This window comes from Lepidochelys kempii, chromosome 15 (genome assembly GCF_965140265.1).
Source record: "Lepidochelys kempii isolate rLepKem1 chromosome 15, rLepKem1.hap2, whole genome shotgun sequence".
NCBI classification, from domain to species: domain Eukaryota; kingdom Metazoa; phylum Chordata; order Testudines; family Cheloniidae; genus Lepidochelys; species Lepidochelys kempii.
The window spans coordinates 24,893,838-24,914,475 of record NC_133270.1 but is presented as its reverse complement, the minus strand read 5'-3'; the positions used below and the strand labels follow the sequence as shown (position 1 = coordinate 24,914,475).

The 20,638-nt window shown below is 49.3% G+C and overlaps 1 protein-coding gene across 1 annotated transcript in view; it reads left to right on the top strand.

Moving 5' to 3' along the window:
- Nucleotides 1-1,923: 1,923 nt before the first annotated feature.
- DNAH10 (dynein axonemal heavy chain 10) overlaps nt 1,924-20,638 on the top strand; it is a 102,649-nt gene continuing 83,934 nt past the window's right edge. Inside the window, exons 1-8 of the mRNA XM_073313413.1 lie at nt 1,924-2,149; nt 4,783-4,884; nt 7,930-8,075; nt 9,996-10,101; nt 11,340-11,455; nt 14,023-14,254; nt 15,730-15,887; nt 19,903-20,133. Coding sequence (XP_073169514.1) covers nt 1,924-2,149; nt 4,783-4,884; nt 7,930-8,075; nt 9,996-10,101; nt 11,340-11,455; nt 14,023-14,254; nt 15,730-15,887; nt 19,903-20,133 — 1,317 coding nt within the window. The remainder of the gene's footprint in view (nt 2,150-4,782; nt 4,885-7,929; nt 8,076-9,995; nt 10,102-11,339; nt 11,456-14,022; nt 14,255-15,729; nt 15,888-19,902; nt 20,134-20,638) is intronic.

Here is a 20,638-nt window from a genome sequence, read left to right as displayed (position 1 = left end):
CAGCCTATCTGAAAACATTCTGCGATTCAACAAGACACTTAAAGGCTTGAAGTTATATGTGTGTTTGAGTAGTTTGCTTGACTTCAGTGGGACTATTCAGTGCTTGAAGTGAAGGACATATTTAAAGTCCTTGCTCCATCAGGGTGTCTGTCAGGGCCCAGTCCTGCAAACTTCAGTTTCTTTTACAGGAAAGGCTGACCTCTTTGCAGGATTAAGAAAATACACTCTGGAATTAGTAATAGATTGTTAGTTTTCTAAATTCCAGGTTATGACACTGAAGGTTTAAGGAATCTACTAAAAGAATAAAAATGTAAACTAACACCACCCTCCCCCCCATTAGTGCTATGAAACAAAAATGACTTGAGGGTTAAAGACCTGTAAGCTGAAAGCATTTTTATGGGGAACTTTGTTGACATTTTGTACTAATTCAGGTTGTTTTGAGAACCAAGTAAAATAGTGAAGGAAACAAATTGTTCTTGAGGAATTAGTGTTCATCACTAATAAAGTGTGAAAAGACTCTAAACAGCACAGGGAGGATTTTTTGGGGGGGGAACTAGAATGTGCTGTGGTAGGTTATGGGGCTCCTGTCAGTCTACTTTAGCTGATCACGCTGCCTGCTGCTGGGTCTGTGAGACAAAAGCTTGGTTTTCTATAAACTGTCCTGTTCCCTTTGCTCTTTCTCTCCCTCCTCCACCCCCCTTGCCTCTCTTCTGATATTGTGTCTTCTACAGGCACAGTTGCTTCTAACTGCTTGCTTTGGAGGGCACCAGGCAAGTACAGCATGGGAATAGGCTGGCTCTAACGCTGCTATTCCCTATGGGAGCAGCGGCCTCTAGTGAGCCGAAGTAAAAATAATCACGTCTGATCTATCCCCGTTCTTAGGCGCGCACACATCCAGCACCGAGACACAACCACAGGATTGGCCCGCTCCGTAAAAGGGACAATTGACAAATGTTGCGGAGGCTAGTGGGAACGAGGCTGGTTCTGTACAGGGTCATCCTTCCCCTGCACGCTGCCAGCCCGCCCCAGGTCAGCCAGGGAACGCCAGCGCGCTGCGGGCTGCATGGGCCAAGCTTCGCGCTGCTGCCCGCTCCCCCCCACTCCACGTGCGGCTGCTGCTCCTCCAGCCCCTTTCAGCCCTGTTTCTTCCTTGCTCCTGGGGGCAGGCTTTTTGCGGGGGGATGGACACGACTGGCGAGTGGCACTATTCATGGATCCCGTGCAGTTAAACTGAACCTCAGGGGATAGCCTTCCCTCAAAGGGGGAGGGGGGAAGGTGCGGAATGGGAGGGCGAGTGAGGAAGGGGTGGGGGTGGGAGGGCGAATGGGGAAGGTGCGGGGTGGGGGCGGTGGGGTGGGGGTGGGAGGGCGAGTGGGGAAGGTGCGGGGTGGGGGCGGTGGGGTGGGGGTGGGAGGGCGAGTGGGGAAGGTGCGGGGTGGGGGCGGTGGGGTGGGGGTGGGAGGGCGAGTGGGGAAGGTGCGGGCTGGGGGCGGTGGGGTGGGGGTGGGAGGGCGAGTGGGGAAGGTGCGGGCTGGGGGCGGTGGGGTGGGGGTGGGGGTGGGGAAGGTGCTGGCTGGGGGCGGTGGGGGTGGGAGGGCGAGTGGGGAAGGTGCGGGGTGGGGGCGGTAGGGTGGGGGTGGGAGGGCGAGTGGGGAAGGTGCGGGCTGGGGGCGGTGGGGTGGGGGTGGGAGGGCGAGTGGGGAAGGTGCTGGCTGGTGGGGGCGGGGCCGCTGCAATCACCCTCAGCCCTGCGCCGCCCGGCTCTGCGGGCACCACGGGGCGCGCGCTGGGAGGGAAAAGAGGCGGGGTCCGGGAAGCGCGGGGCTCGCGCCGCGGCCAGTCCCGCCCCGAGCCGTTGCCATGGGCACCGAGTAGCGTCCGTTGAGGTCGGCGGCTCGGCTGCCCGCGGCTGCCCGCCCCGCCATGAGCCTGGACGATGTCCGCGTGCAGTGGCTGCGGGACCGGGTGCTCAGCACCCTGGGGCTCTCCGACCCGGCGCCCTTCGAGGAGCTGCTGAACCGGGGCGATGGCGAGGAGGGCGAGACCGTGCTGCGCTTCCTCAACCAGCGCGCGGCCGCCGAGGAGGGGGAGGTGGCGGGGGCCGCGCTGCTGCTGCGGGCCGAGCTGCGCCAGGAGGAGATCGAGATCGGTCCGTCCCAGCGCCGCGCCTGCCCGCCCCGCGCGTCCCTCCGTCCGTGTGACGCGGGGTCTGCCCAGCCCCACTGCTGCTTGGTGGCCCTGCCCGGCGCCCCGGCCCGCCCCTCCCCGGCGCCCCCCCCCCGCGCGCCGCCCCTCCCCGGCGCTCCTCCTGCCCCTGTGCCCCCCCGCCCCTCCTCGGCGCCCCCCTCTGCGCTCCGCTCCGCCTGCCCATCCTGTCCCTGTGCCCCCCCGTCCCTCCCCGGCGCTCCGCCTGCCCCTGTAGCCCCCACGTCGTCCTCTGCACGCTGCCCTCCCTGGCGCTCGTCCTGCCCGTCCTGCCCCTGTGCCCCCCCCACGTCCTCTGCGCGCCGCCGCTCCCCGGCGCTCCCCCTGCCCGTCCTGCCCCTGTGCCCCCCCCCACGTCCTCTGCGCGCCGCCGCTCCCCGGCGCTCCCCCTGCCCATCCTGCCCCTGTGCCCCCCCCCACGTCCTCTGCGCGCCGCCGCTCCCCGGCACTCCCCCTGGCCGTCCTGCCCCTGTGCCCCCCCCCACGTCCTCTGCGCGCCGGCGCTCCCCCTGCCCGTCCTGCCCCTGTGGCCCCCCGCGCGCCGCCCCTCCCCGGCGCTCCGCCTGCCCGTCCTGCCCCTGTGCTCCCCCCGTCCTCTGCGCGCCGGCGCTCCGCCTGCCCGTCCTGCCCCTGTGGCCCCCCGCGCGCCGCCCCTCCCCGGCGCCCCCCCCCCGCGCGCCGCCCCTCCCCGGCGCTCCTCCTGCCCCTGTGCCTCCCCGCCCCTCCTCGGCACCCCCCCTCTGCGCTCCGCTCCGCCTGCCTGTCCTGTCCCTGTGCCCCCCCGTCCCTCCCTGGCGCTCCGCCTGCCCCTGTAGCCCCCACGTCGTCCTCTGCACGCTGCCCTCCCTGGCGCTCGTCCTGCCCGTCCTGCCCCTGTGCCCCCCCCACGTCCTCTGCGCGCCGCCGCTCCCCGGCGCTCCCCCTGCCCGTCCTGCCCCTGTGCCCCCCCCCCACGTCCTCTGCGCGCCGCCGCTCCCCGGCGCTCCCCCTGCCCATCCTGCCCCTGTGCCCCCCCCCACGTCCTCTGCGCGCCGCCGCTCCCCGGCACTCCCCCTGCCCGTCCTGCCCCTGTGCCCCCCCCCACGTCCTCTGCGCGCCGGCGCTCCCCCTGCCCGTCCTGCCCCTGTGGCCCCCCGCGCGCCGCCGCTCCCCGGCGCTCCGCCTGCCCGTCCTGCCCCTGTGCCCCCCCCACGTCCTCTGCATGCCACCCCTTCCTGGCGCTCCCCCTGCCCGTCCTGCCCCTGTGCCTCCCCCCGCGTCCTCTGCGCGCCGGCGCTCCCCCTGCCCGTCCTGCCCTTGTGTCCCCCCCACGTCCTCTGCGCGCCGCCGCTCCCCGGCACTCCCCCTGCCCGTCCTGCCCCTGTGCCCCCCCCACGTCCTCTGCGCGCCACCCCTCCCTGGCGCTCCGCCTGCCCGTCCTGCCCCCGTGGTCCCTCCGTCCTCTGCGCGCAGCCAGCTTGTTCCAAGCCCGGCGCCTGTCCCTTGTGCCCACCCAGCCCACCCAACCTGTGTCCCTCCGTCCCCCATCCTTTCCTTGCCCACCAACTGTCTGTCTGCCTTTCCCCTATGTGCCCCCTCTATCCTGTGTCTCCTGTCTGGCCCTCTGACTGAGGGTAACCACACAGCAAGTGTGAAAAATTGGGATGGGGTGAGGGGTAATAGGTGCCTAGGTAAGACAAAGCCCCAAATATTGGGACTGTCCCTATAAAATCGAGACATCTGGTCACCCTTCTCTGACTATCCTCTGTGTCCCTCCATTTACGCCTTGTGCTCCAGTCTGTCCACCCATCCACCTCACTTGTCCATGTGGCTGGCCATCTCTTGTGTTTTTCCTTCCATCTGTCAATCCTCTGTATCCTGTTTCCTTCCTCAGTGTCCTGTCTACCTGTATATCCATCCCCTCTGTGTCCATCTCCATGTCCATCCCTTGGGGTGCTGGAACAATTTTTATAGGGGGCGGGGTGTTGAGAGCCATTGAACCAAACTGTAAATCCTGTCTATAATAACCACTTCCAGCCAGGGGGTGCGGTGGCAGAAACCTAAGTTCCAGCACCTATGCCCCGTGTCCGCCAACTGTCTGTCCATCCCGTGTCTCCTTGTCAACCTCACTTGGGATGTGTCCAGCCATCGTCCATCCTCATTATCCCCCTTGTCTTCTATGCCCCTCTTTTCTGTCCACCCCACATTTCCATCTCCTGTGATCCATCACATATGCCCCCTGCCACTCCACCCCTGGGACCGTCTCCTGTGTCCTCTCTCTGTCTACCTGCCCATTCCATGTCCCTCTGTCCATTTCGTGTGTCCATGTGTCTCATGTCAGTGTGCCTGTGCGCTGTCCACATCCAGCCATATGGGCATATATCCATATGTTCCCTGCATCTATGTATCTCCATATCAGTGTACTTTTGTGACCCCCCTGTCCATACACAGGGCTCTGCATCTATGCAGCCCATGTGTCTGTCTCATCTCTGTCGGTGTGACTGCATCTCAGATTTTTGGGGTCCCCTTTTGTGGTACAGTAGTACTTGAGTAAATCGCATTTGTTTTGTACATGTGTGTCATTTTGATCCTGGACAGAAGAAACAGAGGAGCTTACCATATCTGAAAATGACGTGAAGGAGGAAGATCCAGATAACCCTCGTCAGGAGGAGTTGGCTGAGACCGCCTCAGCAGAAGGAAGTATGTGTGATCAGTAGATCTTGCAAGTAGCTTGAAGGTTCATTGCTGGGGATAAATACGTCAGGATTATGCTTCACCCGGTATGGCATAAGTAAGGAAGATTGTTTGTTATACCCTAAAAACCTTAATATAAAGGAGTGTGGTGGCACCTTATTAGTCTTTAAGGTGCCACCGGACTCCTTGTTGTTTTTGTGGATACAGATTAACACGGCTACCCCCTGATACTTAATATAAAGGAACACTGTAAACCTGAAATAAAAAAATTAAAATAATTAAAAATAGTTGAACTTACTACACCAGATCTAGAATCCCTTTATTGACTTTTGTTTGATGTGTTTCTTTAAATCACACTTTTCTCTCTTGCTTTGTGACGGGTCCACACAAACAAAACTACCTAACTAACTGATTATGCACAAAGTGCTGTCAAATGCACAAAGTAAATAACGGGAAAACTGATCATAGTGAAACACTGCAACCAACTATAAACAAAGGGAAGTCAAATGCACAAAGTTACCAAATGAAAAATAGATTTTTTTCTAATTTCAGATTTAGTAATAGTAGGTGTTACTTTATCAATAGTTGGTAAAAACTTTTCAGACAGAAATGTAATTAACAATAAAATTGACAGTGTTGCATTAAACACAAAGGCAGAGAGCTACTCACACAAACTGTTTGTTTTAGAAGTGTCCTGTTTGAGGCATCATTTATCTCAGGGGTTCTCAAACTATTTTTGCTGGGCCCCTCTTGGAAAATATTTCAGGCTGTGATGTACTCACCAAAAAGTGATAGTAAATTAACGTACATACTCATAGAAGCGTACTCATGGTATTGCCACCCTTACGTCTGCATTGCCTTCAGAGATGTCTGGCCAAAGAGTGGCAGGTGTTGGCCTGCCACCCAGCTCTGAAGGCAGCACCGCCATCAGCAGCAGTGCAGAAGTAAGGGTGGCATGGTATGGTATTGCATTCCTTCTCTGCTGCTGCTGTTTGTGGTACTGCCTTCAGAGATGGGTGGCCAGAGAGCTGTGGCTGCTGTACCGACCCTTCCAGCTCCCCTTTCTCCCAGCAATATTGTTGTGATTTCATGGCCCCTCTACAATAGCCTTGTGATCCCCTTTTGGGTCAGGGTCCCCAGGTTAAGAAACGCTGATCTGTCTCATGTCCATATGTGAAGTTTAACTGAGAATACCAACTACACTGAATCCTGATATTGTGGGTATATAATGTACATATAAGGAACGAGTGGAACTCTTGTTATAATATTGCTTGTTATGAAAATACTTCACTCAAAATGTTTTTCTTCCCAAATTGACGCATTTTGGTGCACTAGCTTAGAATGACTTTGGGCCTTGTAATTTCTGTGCTGAGATACTCTTCGTACGAAAGGTGAAGGTTTCACATTGCACGGGAAAGAGACTAAGCAATTAAAAACTGGAGGTTGGCCTATGCCAGCTGATTTGTACTTGCGAGGCTTGGGCTAAGGGGCTGTTTAATTGCGATAGACATTTGGACTTGGGCTGGCATCCAGGCTCTAGAACCCTGTGGGAGGATCCAAGAGCTCGGGCTGTAGCCTGAGTCCAAACGTCTATCGCAATTAAACAGCCCCTTAGCCTCAGCCCTGCGAGCCCAAGTCATCTGGAATGGGCCAGCTGCAGGTGTCTAATTGCAGTTTAGACATACCCTAGGAAGCTGCAGTGAAGAAATTCAGAGGGACATATTCAGTCTTGGTAAACTCCACTGACTACAGTGGCATTACTCCCACATACACCAGGACAGGGATTCTCAAACTGGGGTGTCAGGAGGTTATTACATGGGCAGGTCGCGAGCTGTCAGCCTGCACCCCATACTCCGCTTTGCCTCCAGCATTTATGATGGTGGTAAATATATAAACAAGTATTTTTAATTTATTAGGGGGGTCATACTCAGAGGCTTGCTGTGTGAAAAACCAGTACAAAAGTTTGAGAACCACTGCACTAAGACTTAACTTAACCTGTGATATTTATTCCGAGAACAGACTTCTTCAGCAGAGATCTGAGGCTATTTAAAGTCTATTTTCCCCAGGCCTGTAAATCTGATTTTACAGTGTGAAATAGATTTTGTCTAGAGTAGATGGCAAACCAATATCTGATATGGTTTTTCAGGAGTTCTGCTTCAGTACTTTCCTTAAAAGACATCACTTGATTTGGCTTGTTTCTTCATCTTATCAGCTGCTGTGTTGTTTCTCTAACTGAGTGACTGGGAAAGAAAAACCAAAACTCTTCACCCAGCACATTTATAGCAGTTACTTAAACTGATCTGTCTTTGAAGAGGTGATTCTTTCAGAGTCCCAGAGACCTGTCACTATCTTTATATACTGAAACAATCAAGACTGAGATGGATTAAATGTAGATCCCTTCAGTAGGGTTTAAGAGAACCATAATGTAGTCACGCTGGATATGAAGCCTTGCTTTTATTCCATTTTAACTAGTTCAGAATAAAAGTAAACAAGTGCAGAATTTTTCCCAGTAAATTTTTAATATTATGGCACAACAGGCTTTCACAAAAAAGGAGGAAAGAAAAGTAAAAGTGATTAAAAAGCCAGCAAGAGAAATGTTATGGCTATTCCTTTGTTATGTAGGCATAATGTCTTCAGCCCCCACGGCTTGAACACTTCCCACCAGCACGTTTCTACCTGTGAAAGCCATGACTGAGTCATAAATCTTTGCGTAGTCAAATGCACCTATGACTTTTGAAATACGTTGATCTATCTTTTCATCACAGTTCAATTGTAGGCATTAGAAATTGTAAAACCCTAGTTACTATGTAAGAGCAGCAGGGGCACATGCATATTTAGGAATACATTGAGATTCTGTTCTGCAGAAATGGAACAGTGTGAATCACAGAAATGTATGATTAATGCATAGCTTGGATGGCTACTTTGCAAAAGAGACCAGCAAAGCTGTTCTTTCATTTATTTCAGGACTGTAATTTGAGTTTGATGAGTTGGTTTGAAAGATTGGAATAGGTGAGCTTCATTGATTTCCTCTTCTGTGTATTTCTTTATTAGAGAGGGATCGGAAAAGCAAAGCATCTGTTTCAGAATTTCTAGACTCTAAATCTTCACGAGAACATGTATCGCATCTATCTATTGTATCGGGGTTGAGTGAGCTAACCCAAGGATTTGCAGGTGAAAGCAGAGAGCAGATATTCAAAGTAAGTCCATTGCATTTTACTTTTGTTTTCTTGGAGGAATCTGTTTGTGATAAGAATATTTAAAAATGTATGAATGTTTCAATAAATCTTATGTAGAATTAAAGATGTAAAACTGCATACTGTGGTCCTAGAGCAAGATAAAACATATGCTATGAGCATATGATTTTCCATCTGAGACAGAATGTAATAGGATACACTCCCTGCAGGCCATAGAGGGGGCTCCCTCATGGCTGGGAATTACCTCTGCCTGGTCTGATGGCAAGCAAGGGGGCCAGGGCCCCTCTCCCTCTCTAGGAGTCACAGTGTTTCCTCTTCATGGCTTGGCCCTCCGGCCAGTTCACTGTATAGTTTTCCTGTTCTATGGTTAACAAAGTCTCACCAGACCAGCTGTCCAGGTACTATTCCAGGCAGTCTTCCCATTCAAGACTGTGTCACTTTCCTATTGTCTGTTAGGGGAACTCAGGTTCACCTACTACTCCAGGTTCCAGCCTAGGGACCCTACCATCAGCAGCCAAGATCTGCATGGTCTCAACCCTTGCTGCTGTTTCCCTGGGCTTCTTCCTACTCTGCAGGCTTCTTTCTCCATCACCCCTCTGGGGAAAAAACCCTGGTCAGGGTCCCAGGGCTTCTGCTCGCCCCCTGGTTTTCCCTCATCTCTCCTTACTAGTCACAGAGCATGACTGCAGTCCTCCACACAGGAGCCCCCTTCTAGTCTCACTTCCTGCCTTTATATGAGTCCCTCCTATTCCTGCCCAGATGGTCTCCATCTTCAGTTAGTATTGTCAGTTAGTCCTAAGTCTTCCTCCAGGTGCAGCCTGTTAGGTTAATTAGCCACTTCTGAGCCACCTTAGCCCCTTCAGGGGTGGTGTGGGGTGAACAGAACATCGCATTGAGGTGTCCTCTGGCAGTGGCCTGTGCCTGATGCTTCAGAGAAAGGTGAAAACCCCTATAATTCAACTTTGCCTGTCGTGCAATGCTGTACAGGCTCTCTGAATCACCATCCCTGACATAGGTTTTCAATACTTATGGTTACAGTGAATATAGCAATGGGTTGTTTGTGTACCACGTACTACACCACCAACCTCCAGATTTGTTTGCATCAAACAGCTAGCAAAGTTCACAATTAGCTAGAACCAATAAGTAATAATACTGTACGAAGGAGGTGGGGAAGGAGACTAGGCCCTTGGCCACAGGTTACTTGTCACTTACTGTTCATGTAAGGGTGCATGCTAACAGGGCTCTTGCCTCTTCAAGGCTGTCAGGATGTAGTCATTTAATTAATCTCATTGTATGACTGGTGTCATTTTCTGAATCCCCAGTCTTTTCTCCTTCCACCGGAGTAGCGGGATATGTGTTTATGTGTTCCTTTGAGGGTGCCATCAATGGCATTGTGGGCTGTACCTCTCTCTCATTTGAAACTGACAGTGCTCATCTCTTGATACTCTTAGCTTCCATAGGCTTGGGAGGCAAAAATCTTAGGTTGCTCCCAAAGCTGAATATTTGTACTGTTAGGTGTGTAATATTTTTTTTTAATTTTGTTGTTGTGTTAGTGGGGAGGGATAGTTCAGTGATGGGGGGAGAGATAGCTCAGTGGTTTGAGCATTGGCCTGTTAAACTCAGGGTTGTGAGTTCAATCCTTGAGGGGGCCATTTAGGGATCTGGGGTAAAAATTGGGGATTGGCCCTGCTTTGAGCAGGGGGTTGGACTAGGTGACCTCCTGTGCTCCTTTCTGACCCTGATATTCTATGATTAGTGGTTTATGTGGCACAATAACATAAACATAGTGGAGTAAGAGATGGAATTGATTCTGTCCTACTGCTGGTAACTGACAGAACTCTAAATCTGTTGTAGGATTTGTTTAAGAAATGTGGCAGCAAATAATCAGATTCATCATTGATTTCCATCTTTCTTATGTTTCAGATCATAAAACAGACAGTTTACAACCTATATTTTCATGTGGCTTTTAATGACATTTCTGAAGAATTTGTTCATGATGATATTATGTTCTTTCTCAGAGATACAAGAGGTATTTTTCATGGATAAATTATGACTGAACATTTTCAATGTTTATATTAAAAAGCACTTTAGACTAAGAAATTATGATGACTGGGATTTAGGACAATGTGTATTCAGGATGAATAGACAAATGTGGTCTCAGAACAGGCCTGGGAGCCAGAAACTTCTGAGTTTTAATCTGTCTTTGGCATTCACTTTGTTGAAAGTCACCTAAGCTGTCTGCCTTCATTTCCCCATTTACAGATGGGGATAAGACTTGCATACCTCCCTCAGAGGAAGTATTGAGGTTTAATTGCTGAATGTCTACAAGAAGCTTTGAAAATTAAAAGTTGTATATGATGCTAGGCAGTAGGGTGATGATGAAGATAACTGAGCTATACTTTAGTGTCTCAAACCTGTTACATGGACAAGGGTGGTTTACATAGCTCGAATTCTGATATACAGTCCTAGTACATAAAACACAAATCTTGTTTTAACAGTTAATAATTGTCCTGAAAACAGTGACAATGTCTGCTGCAGGCTATAGTAACTTTAACCTCGAACTGCTGTCCAGACCCAATCCTTAACCCTATCCTGGTGCCATCTCACTGTAATCCTAGACAGGGGCTATCAAATAGTCTCAGCCTGAGCTTGGCAGTACTAATCAGCCTAGGGTGATTAAATGTCCTGATTTTATAGGGGCAGTCCTGATATTTGGGGCTTTGTCTTATATAGGCACCTATTACACCTGTCCCGATTTTTCACACTTGCTGTCTGGTCACCCTAAACCAGCCCCAACCCAGACTCTAGCCTTGGCCACTAACTGGCCCCAACCCTAACCCTGGCCTGGGACCACCAAACAGCTCTAACTAGTTTAGGGCCACCAGTACCAGTTCTTTGATGATTTTCCCATTATCTCTGAAGAGTGAGAAGCTAGAAATTAAAACAGGATTTCCAATATGACAGAGGAAAGAACCACCACTAAGCCATCAAGCTGGCATATAAAACTTATAGTAGAATGATCCATCTGATCTCGTTTTGCTTGCTTACAACCTGCATTAGAGCATTTGAGAGTCCAGGCAGGTTTCATTTATAAGTGGCTGAGTGAATTCTCTCATGTCATACCCAGTTTATTAGCAGATATATTTTACTTTTTAGATTTATTAACATTTAATTGCTCCTTACACAGGAACACATCAGCACTGGTTTTAATTACTGCTTTCTATACCAAATCGCTAAACTTAACACTTATTATTTATTACTGTCTAGAAACAGTTAGTGAACCTAATGATGTGAACGAAGCTAATGAAATTCTGCCTGAATTGCTAGAGTGTGGCATTCTGAATGGTCACACACTTTTGATGCTGAAGAATATTTTCTCACAGGTAAGTGTTACCATTTCTGTGTATGGACCCCTGAAGTTTTTGTTAGAGTCTAATCCAGGGGTGGGCAAACTTTTTGGCCTGAGGGCCACATCGAGTTTCCAAAATTGTATGGAGGGCCGGTTAGGGGAGGCTGTGTCTCCCCAAACACCCACGTGTGGCCTGGCCCCTGCCTCCTATCCGACCCACTTCCCGCTTCTCGCCCCCTGACGGCTCCTCCGGGACTCCTGTCCCATTCAACCCACCCTGTTCCCTGATGGCTCCCCCCGGGACTCCTACCCCATCCACTACCCCCTGCTCCCTGTCCCCTGACCGCCCCCGGGCCTCCCATCCCTGATTGCCCCCTGCTGCCCCATCCAACCCCTCCCTCTCATTCCTGACTTGCCCCCCAGGACCCCTGCCCCATCCAACCACCCTTTCTCCCTGTCCCCTGACTGGCCCTGGAACCTCTGCCCTTGACTGCCTCCTGCCGCCTCCTCTAAGCCCTCCTCTCCTTTCTGACTGCCCCCCGCGACACCTGCCCCATCCACCCCCCTGTTCCCTGCCCTCTGCTACCCCGCCCTCATCCATCCCCTGCCCTCTATCCAACCCCCCCGCTCCGTGCCCTCTTACCGCACTGCCTGGAGCACCCGTGGCTGGCGGCGGCTCTGTAACTGCGCTGCCTGGCCGCCCAGAGCATTGTGGCGTGGCACGTTGAGGCTGCGGGGGGACGGACGGACGACGACAACAGGAGAAGGGCCGGGGGCAAGCATCCCGGGCCAGGAGCTCAGGGGCTGGGCCGGAGGGTCCCGCGGGCTGGATATGGCCTGCGGGCTGTAGTTTGCCCACCTCTGGTCTAATCCATTTAGTACCAGGTTGATATTGTCAGTACACAGTAAATACTAATAGTTGCTGAGCTAATCTGATTTACCCGCTTAAAATTTATATATATTTAATTTGAATCCCCCCATGTGTTTAGGGAAGGGGGTGGAGAGAGCTGATATTTGATCTCATTGCATGTTCCAAGTGTGGGGGGAGTCTGCGAATGTAATAACACATGCCTTTATTTATACATGAGACTCAGGTGAGGCTGAAGGAAGCTTTCAGAATGGGTGTGAAGACAGAATAAAAGAATGACTGGGTTATTACCCTATAAGATTTTAGGAGAAAATCATGCCGATAAAGAGACGAAATGAATTATAGTTAGTCATGTGCAATAGAGCCAAAGGTTTGTTAAATGAATAGTTATGTAACCCTTCTGCCCGTCAGAGCTGGCAGCAACAAGGGCTGGGTTCAGTATCTAGGAGTTCCGTTTCAATAACACAATGCAAAACTGGCTCGAGCCCCCACCCAGTGACCTGGGACAATTACATACCACCCCCCTAGGTGCCTCTAAGAGGCCATACTTCCCCTCTCGCAAGCACAGAGTCTGAGTGTAGCAAAAGCCTTTTAATAAAGGAGGGAAACAATGTGGCATTATGTTGGGGAAACACCACAAACAGGATTCACAACACCAAGTATGAGCAAAAGACACATCCCCAAGTGAGTTTGGCAGTGTCCTTTTCCCCTCAGGATCTTAAGTCCAGCAACCCAATAGTCACCCTCCCATCCCCCAGTTTCTGTCCTTGGTCACTGCAGCCCCCCAGAGTTCAGAAGTTCATCTGCAGAATTTACCTCCCAGCCTGGGTGGAAGTGGAGGGAGGTATGGGGGGCATCTTACATGCTCCACTGCAGAGGTCTCCATGGGGTTCTGCTGCAGTCTTCACCACCAGCCATGCCTCTCCGCCAGCTGCTCTGCTATCTGCTCCACTCTGCTCTCTATGCCTCTCCACTAGCTGTACTGCTGTCCGCTCCTCTCTGCCAGCCACCCAGGTATCCGCTCTGCTCTCTGCAGTAGCCATCCTGCTGTCTGCTCACCAACTTGTCTTCAGGCCCCCCCTACTTAACACAGGTCGCAGCAACCTCAGCTCTTTAGTGATTTCAGCTCTCAGAAATTTTTAGCTGGTAGTAGGGGAAGCCTTAGTGCTGGTACACCATTAGCCCAAAGTAGGTCTAATACTTAGACCTAAGCATCAGTGATTTCAGCTTTGCAGCATGCAACAAGACTCCTAAGGGAGCCAAAATTAGGTCTGTTATTTACACCAGTAGTGTTTAGAACCCACACTATCAAATACCCATACCTATCCCCAACCTCTCTCAATACACTGGGTTTTTGAACCCATGTCCCTTGCCTAGCGAGTGCTACTTAGTTGAGGGCGAGTCCCTCCATCATAAAAAGCCAAGTACAGTTCTACTGTCCTTGATTCACATAACCAGGAAAACAACTCTTTATTAATCCTGCCCCAATAACAGAGAGACTGGGGATCCCACAGCAGCCAAAGTGACCATTTGGGCAAGCAGTCCATCATGCTAGGCAGGGTGGGTGTGCCCATGCAAACGAGATCAGCCCCATGAAATCCTTTTCCACACCTCACCACCAGATGTCAGGGCAGAGCTCATTCTGACTCTGCTTACAAAGTTAGAAATTTGACTGGATGTTGATCTTTCAAAATCATTAACAGTCTAATTTGTGGTACATGTCTGCATTTCAGGTTTTTTTGCCTGCTTTGTCCCATAATCAGCACAAGGCTGAGGAACCTGCCTTTCATCCAGACACCGAAAAGCCAGAGGCTGAAGACAGGCGTTTAGCTGAAGCTGAGTCTCTTGAAAAAAAGAAAGAGCAGTCTGTGGAATTTCACAGTTTTCACATAATAAGGAATGAGTTCTTAATGAACTTGCAGAAATTCCTAAGCCATATTCAAAGGACTATACAACAGATTGAAGGCAAGTATCTCCCCCTGCCTCACACTTGATATTTACATTACATGACAGTAGAAAGAAATTCATTCAGGTTTGGCTTTGTTTCAAATAGTGATACTCAACCTATAGTTGTAGAATTGCATGCAGCTCCTGGGGAGTCTCCAGATTTGATCAGAGGTCCTCTTCTGTGATTATAAGAGCATTACATGCAGGTTTATACATGCAAGGGAGCATGGAGCAAATGGAACAGAGCTGCAATAAATATCCTGCCAAGGAGCCAGGAATAGGAGTGGGGGAGATGCTAAACGCCCCTAACTGCCTTCCAGCAGTCATGTGGAGGGAGAATGAGGGAGGGGAACACAGGAATATAGGAATTGCATACTGGGTCAGGCTTTTGGTCTCTCCAGTCCAGAATCATGTCTCTGACAATGGCCATCACCAGATGCTTTAGAGCAGAGGTGGGCAAACTACGGCCCGTGGGTCACATCCGGCCCGTGGGACCCTCCTGCCTGGCCCCTGAGCTCCTGGCCCGGGAGGCTTTCCCCTGGCCCCTCCCCTGCTGTCCCCCCTCCCCCGCACCTCAGTGTGTCACACCGCTGGCGCAACGCTCTGGGCAGCTGGGCAGCACAGTTACAGAACGGCGGCCTGACCACCAGCCACCAGTGCTCCAGGCAGTGCGGTGAGGGGGCAGGGAGCAGGGGGCTGGATAGAGGGCAGGGGAATTGGGGGTGGTGGGCAGGGGGCTGGGGTGTGGATAGGGGGGCGGGGCGGTTAGAGGGCAGGGAACTGGGGGGTTGGATGGGGCAGGGGTCGCGGGGGGCAGTCAGGAAGGAGAAGAGGGGTTGGATGGCAGAGGGCAGTCAGGGTGGGGGGTCCGGGGGGGTAAGAGGACAGGGAGCAGGGGGTTGGTGGATGGGATAGGAGTCCCAGGGGGGCCGTGAGGGGACAGGGGGGGTTGGATGGGGCAGGAGTCCTGGGGGAGCCATCAGGGGGCGAGAAGTGGTGGTGGGGGGGTTGGATAGGAGGCGGGGGCCTGGCCATGCCTGGCTGTTTGGGGAGACACAGCCTCCCCTAACCGGCCCTCCATACAATTTTGGAAACCCGATGTGACCCTCAGGCCAAAAAGTTTGCCCGCCCCTGCTTTAGAGGACGGTGCAAGAACCCCAGCATAGGTAGATGTGGGATAATCTGCCTCAATGATGTCTCAGCCTAATTCCTAATAGTTAGAGATTGTCTTAAACCCTGAAATGTGAGAGGTGGGGGGGGGGGGTTACACTTCCAAAAATCTTTGCATTCATTAAATATTATAACTCTGGAGAGAGAGGAAACTTTTGGCCAAAATCACTGATAGAATGAGCAGAAGGTTAACTAGCTGTCCTCAGATAGATACTTAGATGGAAGGTTTGTGCTTTTTTCATTGTATTATTCAAATGGTGTTGATGAAGCATACAGTGGAAATAAAATGGCTAACTGAATCTAACTGCATTTTGTTCCAACAGGAGAGATTAAATTGGAGATGCCAACTATAAATCTAGATGCAGAAGTGAGTGAACTTGCCGCAGATCCAGAAGTGATTGAAACATTGGAGCACTGTGGAATGACCTGGCTAACATTAATATCCTCAGCTGTTGAGGAACAACTCAGAAAGGTCCCACAGGTAACATTGCTAATAACTACTCAGCATGCCAAAACTGATCTCTCCATTACTGGTTTGTGCTCAGTGTTATTCTCTGTTTGATTGCCCAAAAGGGTGGGGTTTCCATCTGCTAACTAATATAAAGCAAAACAAAGGTAGTGGGGAACTGGGTGTCTTCTGGGTAATGGAGTATAAAGCAATTCACTTCCAAGTTGTCTGTGCAAACCCTGATTATTATTAGTTATGGAAAGTTGTTTCCGACTGATGGCTGTTCAGTGCTCTGTATAAAATGAGTGTGGTGGTCTCAACCCAGCTGCCAACGATCAAGTGTCCACATCACAAAAATTATCACCACAATTGGCTTTAATGGCTATTTTCATGGCAATCTCTGCAGGGAGTCAAGGTACTAAATGGGTTTGGAGACTGACGTTTCCTTTCCTAGGGGTGGGATCATGGGGAAGGAGCAAGGTGTATTGGCAGGACAGTGTGTGGGAGCTTGCTGCAGCTGCCTGTTCTGAGGCTAGAGGAATTCAATGTTCTGGGCTGCCATCAGGTTCCTTTCACTAGAACTAATTTCACAGAGAATCATAGAAAAGAAGGGCAGGACGGGACCTCAAGAAGTCATCTAGTTCAGAACCCTGCGCTGAGGCAGGGCCAAGTAAACCTAGACCATCCCTGACAGATGTTTGTCTAACTTATTCTTTAAAATGTCCAATGATGGGGATTCCACAGCTTTCCTTGGAAGCCTATTCCAGTACCTATCCTTATAGTTAGAAAGTTTTTTCTAATATCTAGCCTAAATCTCCCTTGCTGAAGATTAAGTTGATAACTTCTTGTTCAGTGGATACGGAGAACAATTGATCAGAGTCCTCTTTATAACAATCCTTAGCGTATTTGAAGACTGTTATCAGGTCTCCCCTCAGTCTTCTTTTCTCAAGACTAAAGTTGCCCATTTTTTTTCCATGTCTTCATAAGTCAGGTTTTCTAAACCTTTTAGCATTTTTGTTGCTCTCCTGTGGATTCTCTCCAGTTTGTCCACATCACAATGCAAAGTAATGTACACTGGAAAACATAATCCCAACTATACATGTAAAACGATGCAGTCTAAATTAGCTGTTACCACTCAACCTCTACACCAACATTCCACACAAAGATGGACTACAAGCCGTCAAGAACACTATCCCAGATAATGTCACGGCTAACCTGGTGGCTGAACTTTGTGACTTTGTCCTTACCCATAACTATTTTACATTTGGGGACAATGTATACCTTCAGATCAGCGGCACTGCTATGGGTACCCCCATGGCCCCACAGTATGCCAACATTTTTATGGCTGACTTAGAACAACGCTTCTTCAGCTCTCGTCCCCGAACGCCCCTACTCTACTTGTGCTATATTGATGACATCTTCATCATCTGGACCCATGGAAAAGAAGCCCTTGAGGAATTCCACCGTGATTTCAACAATTTCCATTCCACCATCAACCTCAGCCTGGTCCAGTCCACACAAGAGATCCACTTCCTGGACACTACAGTGCTAATAAACGATGGTCACATAAACACCACCCTATACCGGAAACCTACTGACCGCTATTCCTACCTACATGCCTCCAGCTTTCACCCTGACCACACCACACGATCCATCGTCTACAGCCAAGCTCTGCGATACAACTGCATTTGCTCCAACCCCTCAGACAGAGACAAACACCTACAAGATCTCTATCAAGCATTCTTACAACTACAATACCCACCTGCGGAAGTGAAGAAACAGATTGATAGAGCCAGAAGAGTTCCCAGAAGTCTCCTACTACAGGACAGGCCTAACAAAGAAAATAAGAGAACGCCACTAGCCGTCACCTTCAGCCCCCAACTAAAACCCCTCCAACGCATTATTAAAGATCTACAACCGATCCTGAAGGATGACCCAACACTCTCACAAATCTTGGGAGACAGGCCAGTCTTTGCCTACAGACAGCCCCCCAACCTGAAGCAAATACTCACCAGCAACCACATACCACACAACAGAACCACTAACCCAGGAACCTATCCTTGCAACAAAGCCCGTTGCCAACTGTGCCCACATATCTATTCAGGGGACACCATCAGAGGGCCTAATAACATGAGCCACACTATCAGAGGCTCGTTCACCTGCACATCCACCTATGTGATATATGCCATCATGTGCCAGCAATGCCCCTCTGCCATGTACATTGGTCAAACTGGACAGTCTCTACGTAAAAGAATAAATGGACATAAATCAGATGTCAAGAATTATAACATTCATAAACCAGTCGGAGAACACTTCAATCTCTCTGGTCACGCGATTACAGACATGAAAGTTGCTATTTTACAACAAAAAAACTTCAAATCCAGACTCCAGCGAGAAACTGTTGAATTGGAATTCATTTGCAAATTTGATACAATTAACTTAGGCTTGAATAGAGACTGGGAGTGGCTAAGTCATTATGCAAGGTAACCTATTTCCCCTTGTTTTTTCCTCCCCCCTCCCCCCCAGACGTTCTTGTTAAACCCTGGATTTGTGCAGGAAATGGCCCACCTTGATTATCATACACATTGTAAGGAGAGTGGTCACTTTAGATAAGCTATTACCAGCAGGAGAGTGGGTTTGTGTGTGTGGTGGGGGGGGTGGTGTGGTGGGAACCTGGATTTGTGCTGGAAATGGCCCAACTTGATTATCATACACATTGTAAGGAGAGTGATCACTTTAGATAAGCTATTACCAGCAGGAGAGTGGGGTGGGAGGAGGTATTTTTTCATGCTTTGTGTGTATATAAAAAGATCTTCTACACTTTCCACAGTATGCATCCGATGAAGTGAGCTGTAGCTCACGAAAGCTTATGCTCAAATAAATTGGTTAGTCTCTAAGGTGCCACAAGTACTTCTTTTCTTTTCACTCAAGAAGGAGACCTTGGTGTCATTGTGGATAGTTCTCTGAAAACATCCACTCAATGTGCAGCGTCAGTCAAAAAAGCGAACAGAATGTTGGGAATCATTAAGAAAGGGATAGATAATAAGACAGAAAATATCATATTGCCTCTATATAAATCCATGGTATACCCACATATTGAATACTGTGTGCAGATGTGGTCACCCCATCTCAAAAAATATATACTGGAATTGGAAAAGGTTCAGAAAAGGGCAACAAAAATTATTAGGGATATGGAACGGCTGCCATAGGAGGAGAGATTAATAAGACTAGGACTTTTCTGCTTGGAAAAGAGATGACTAAGGGGGGATATGATAGAGGTCTATAAAATCATGACTGGTGTGGAGAAAGTAAATAAGGAAGTGTTATTTACTCCTTCTCATAACACAAGAACTAGGGGCCATCAAATGAAATTAATAGAAGCAGGTTTAAAACAAACAAAAATAAGTATTTTTTCATACAACGCACAACTTGTGGAACTCCTTGCCAGACGATGTTGTGAAGGCCAAGACTATAACGGGTTCAAAAAAGAACTAGATAAATTCATGGAGGATAGGTCCATCAATGGCTATTAGCCAGGATGGGCAGGGATGGAAATCTTCATGACTATTCAAAAATTCTCACTATAAGGACCTGATTCTGCCAATAGTTATACACACAAGTAATTTTATGGAAGTGAGTAAGCCCATTACGGTCAACCTGACTATGCATATCTACGCAGTTATTCATATGCATAAGTGTTTGCAGAACTGGGGCCTAAAGCCCCAATCCTGCAGTTAGTTCCATATGGCAGACCCCACTGCCTGTGTGAAGCCCCATTGACTTCAGGCGTCTGCTTGTGTGGGGCTTATCTCATGATTGGAGCCTAAATTTGCAAATATTTCTTCCTCTAGGAAGTGCTCAGTGTTTCAGAAATATCTTATGGCCATATTATGCAGGTGTAGCCATATAAATATCTTTATTGATGCAGCCTTGTTTAGTGTACTGAACATGTTGCAAATACAAGCTTAAGAAATGTCAGCATGGTTATAATTTCCCCCCCGTCATAAAGAGAATTCTAATGCCTTTTCTTGTTTCCTCTCATCCTCAGGGTAATGGTCCACTAGCAGAAATTGACCTGTGGCGTGAAAGAAATGCTACTTTAAGTGCTCTGACTGAACAGATAAAGCTCCCATTAGTGAAAAAAATCTTAGCAATACTAAAGGAAGCTGAATCTGGATTTCTTGAAAATTTGCAGATAGTCATAAGTGATCTTAGCAGGCACCATGTGGAAGCTGTAGATAATGTTAGGTTTCTTTCAACTCTGGAGCGCCATTTGAAGGTATGTTTATCTAATGATACTTTGGGAAGATTTGTTAGTGTTTAATTCAGTCATGTCTTTCGTTTGATATAACCCTAGCTGTTCTTTTTTATTTTTCCTATCATTCTTTTATCAATAATAAAAATACACTGTGATTTGCTTAAATAGTAAAAAAGAAGAAAATGCTCGTTTAGCTTCTCTTCCTAGGTAAAGAGTTGTTTGGATGGCAGTGATCAATAGAAAGGAGAGCGTATTCTCTCTCATAGATAAGTGGTTTGTAACCTTTTTAGGCAGCTGTACAAGTTTACTGAATTAATGCCTGATTCAACTCTTATTGACAATGGGAGTTGGATCAGGGTCCTAAGATCTTGGTTGCTTTATCTACTGCATGCCAACTCTCATTCACTTCTGTGCCCACTAGACCTTGATGGAATATGGGGTGCTTCAAACCCCAGTTTTGGAACCGACTTTACTGGGAGTTGTATTTGCGAATAGTAACTGAAAGTAGAATTAGGTCTGAGATTTT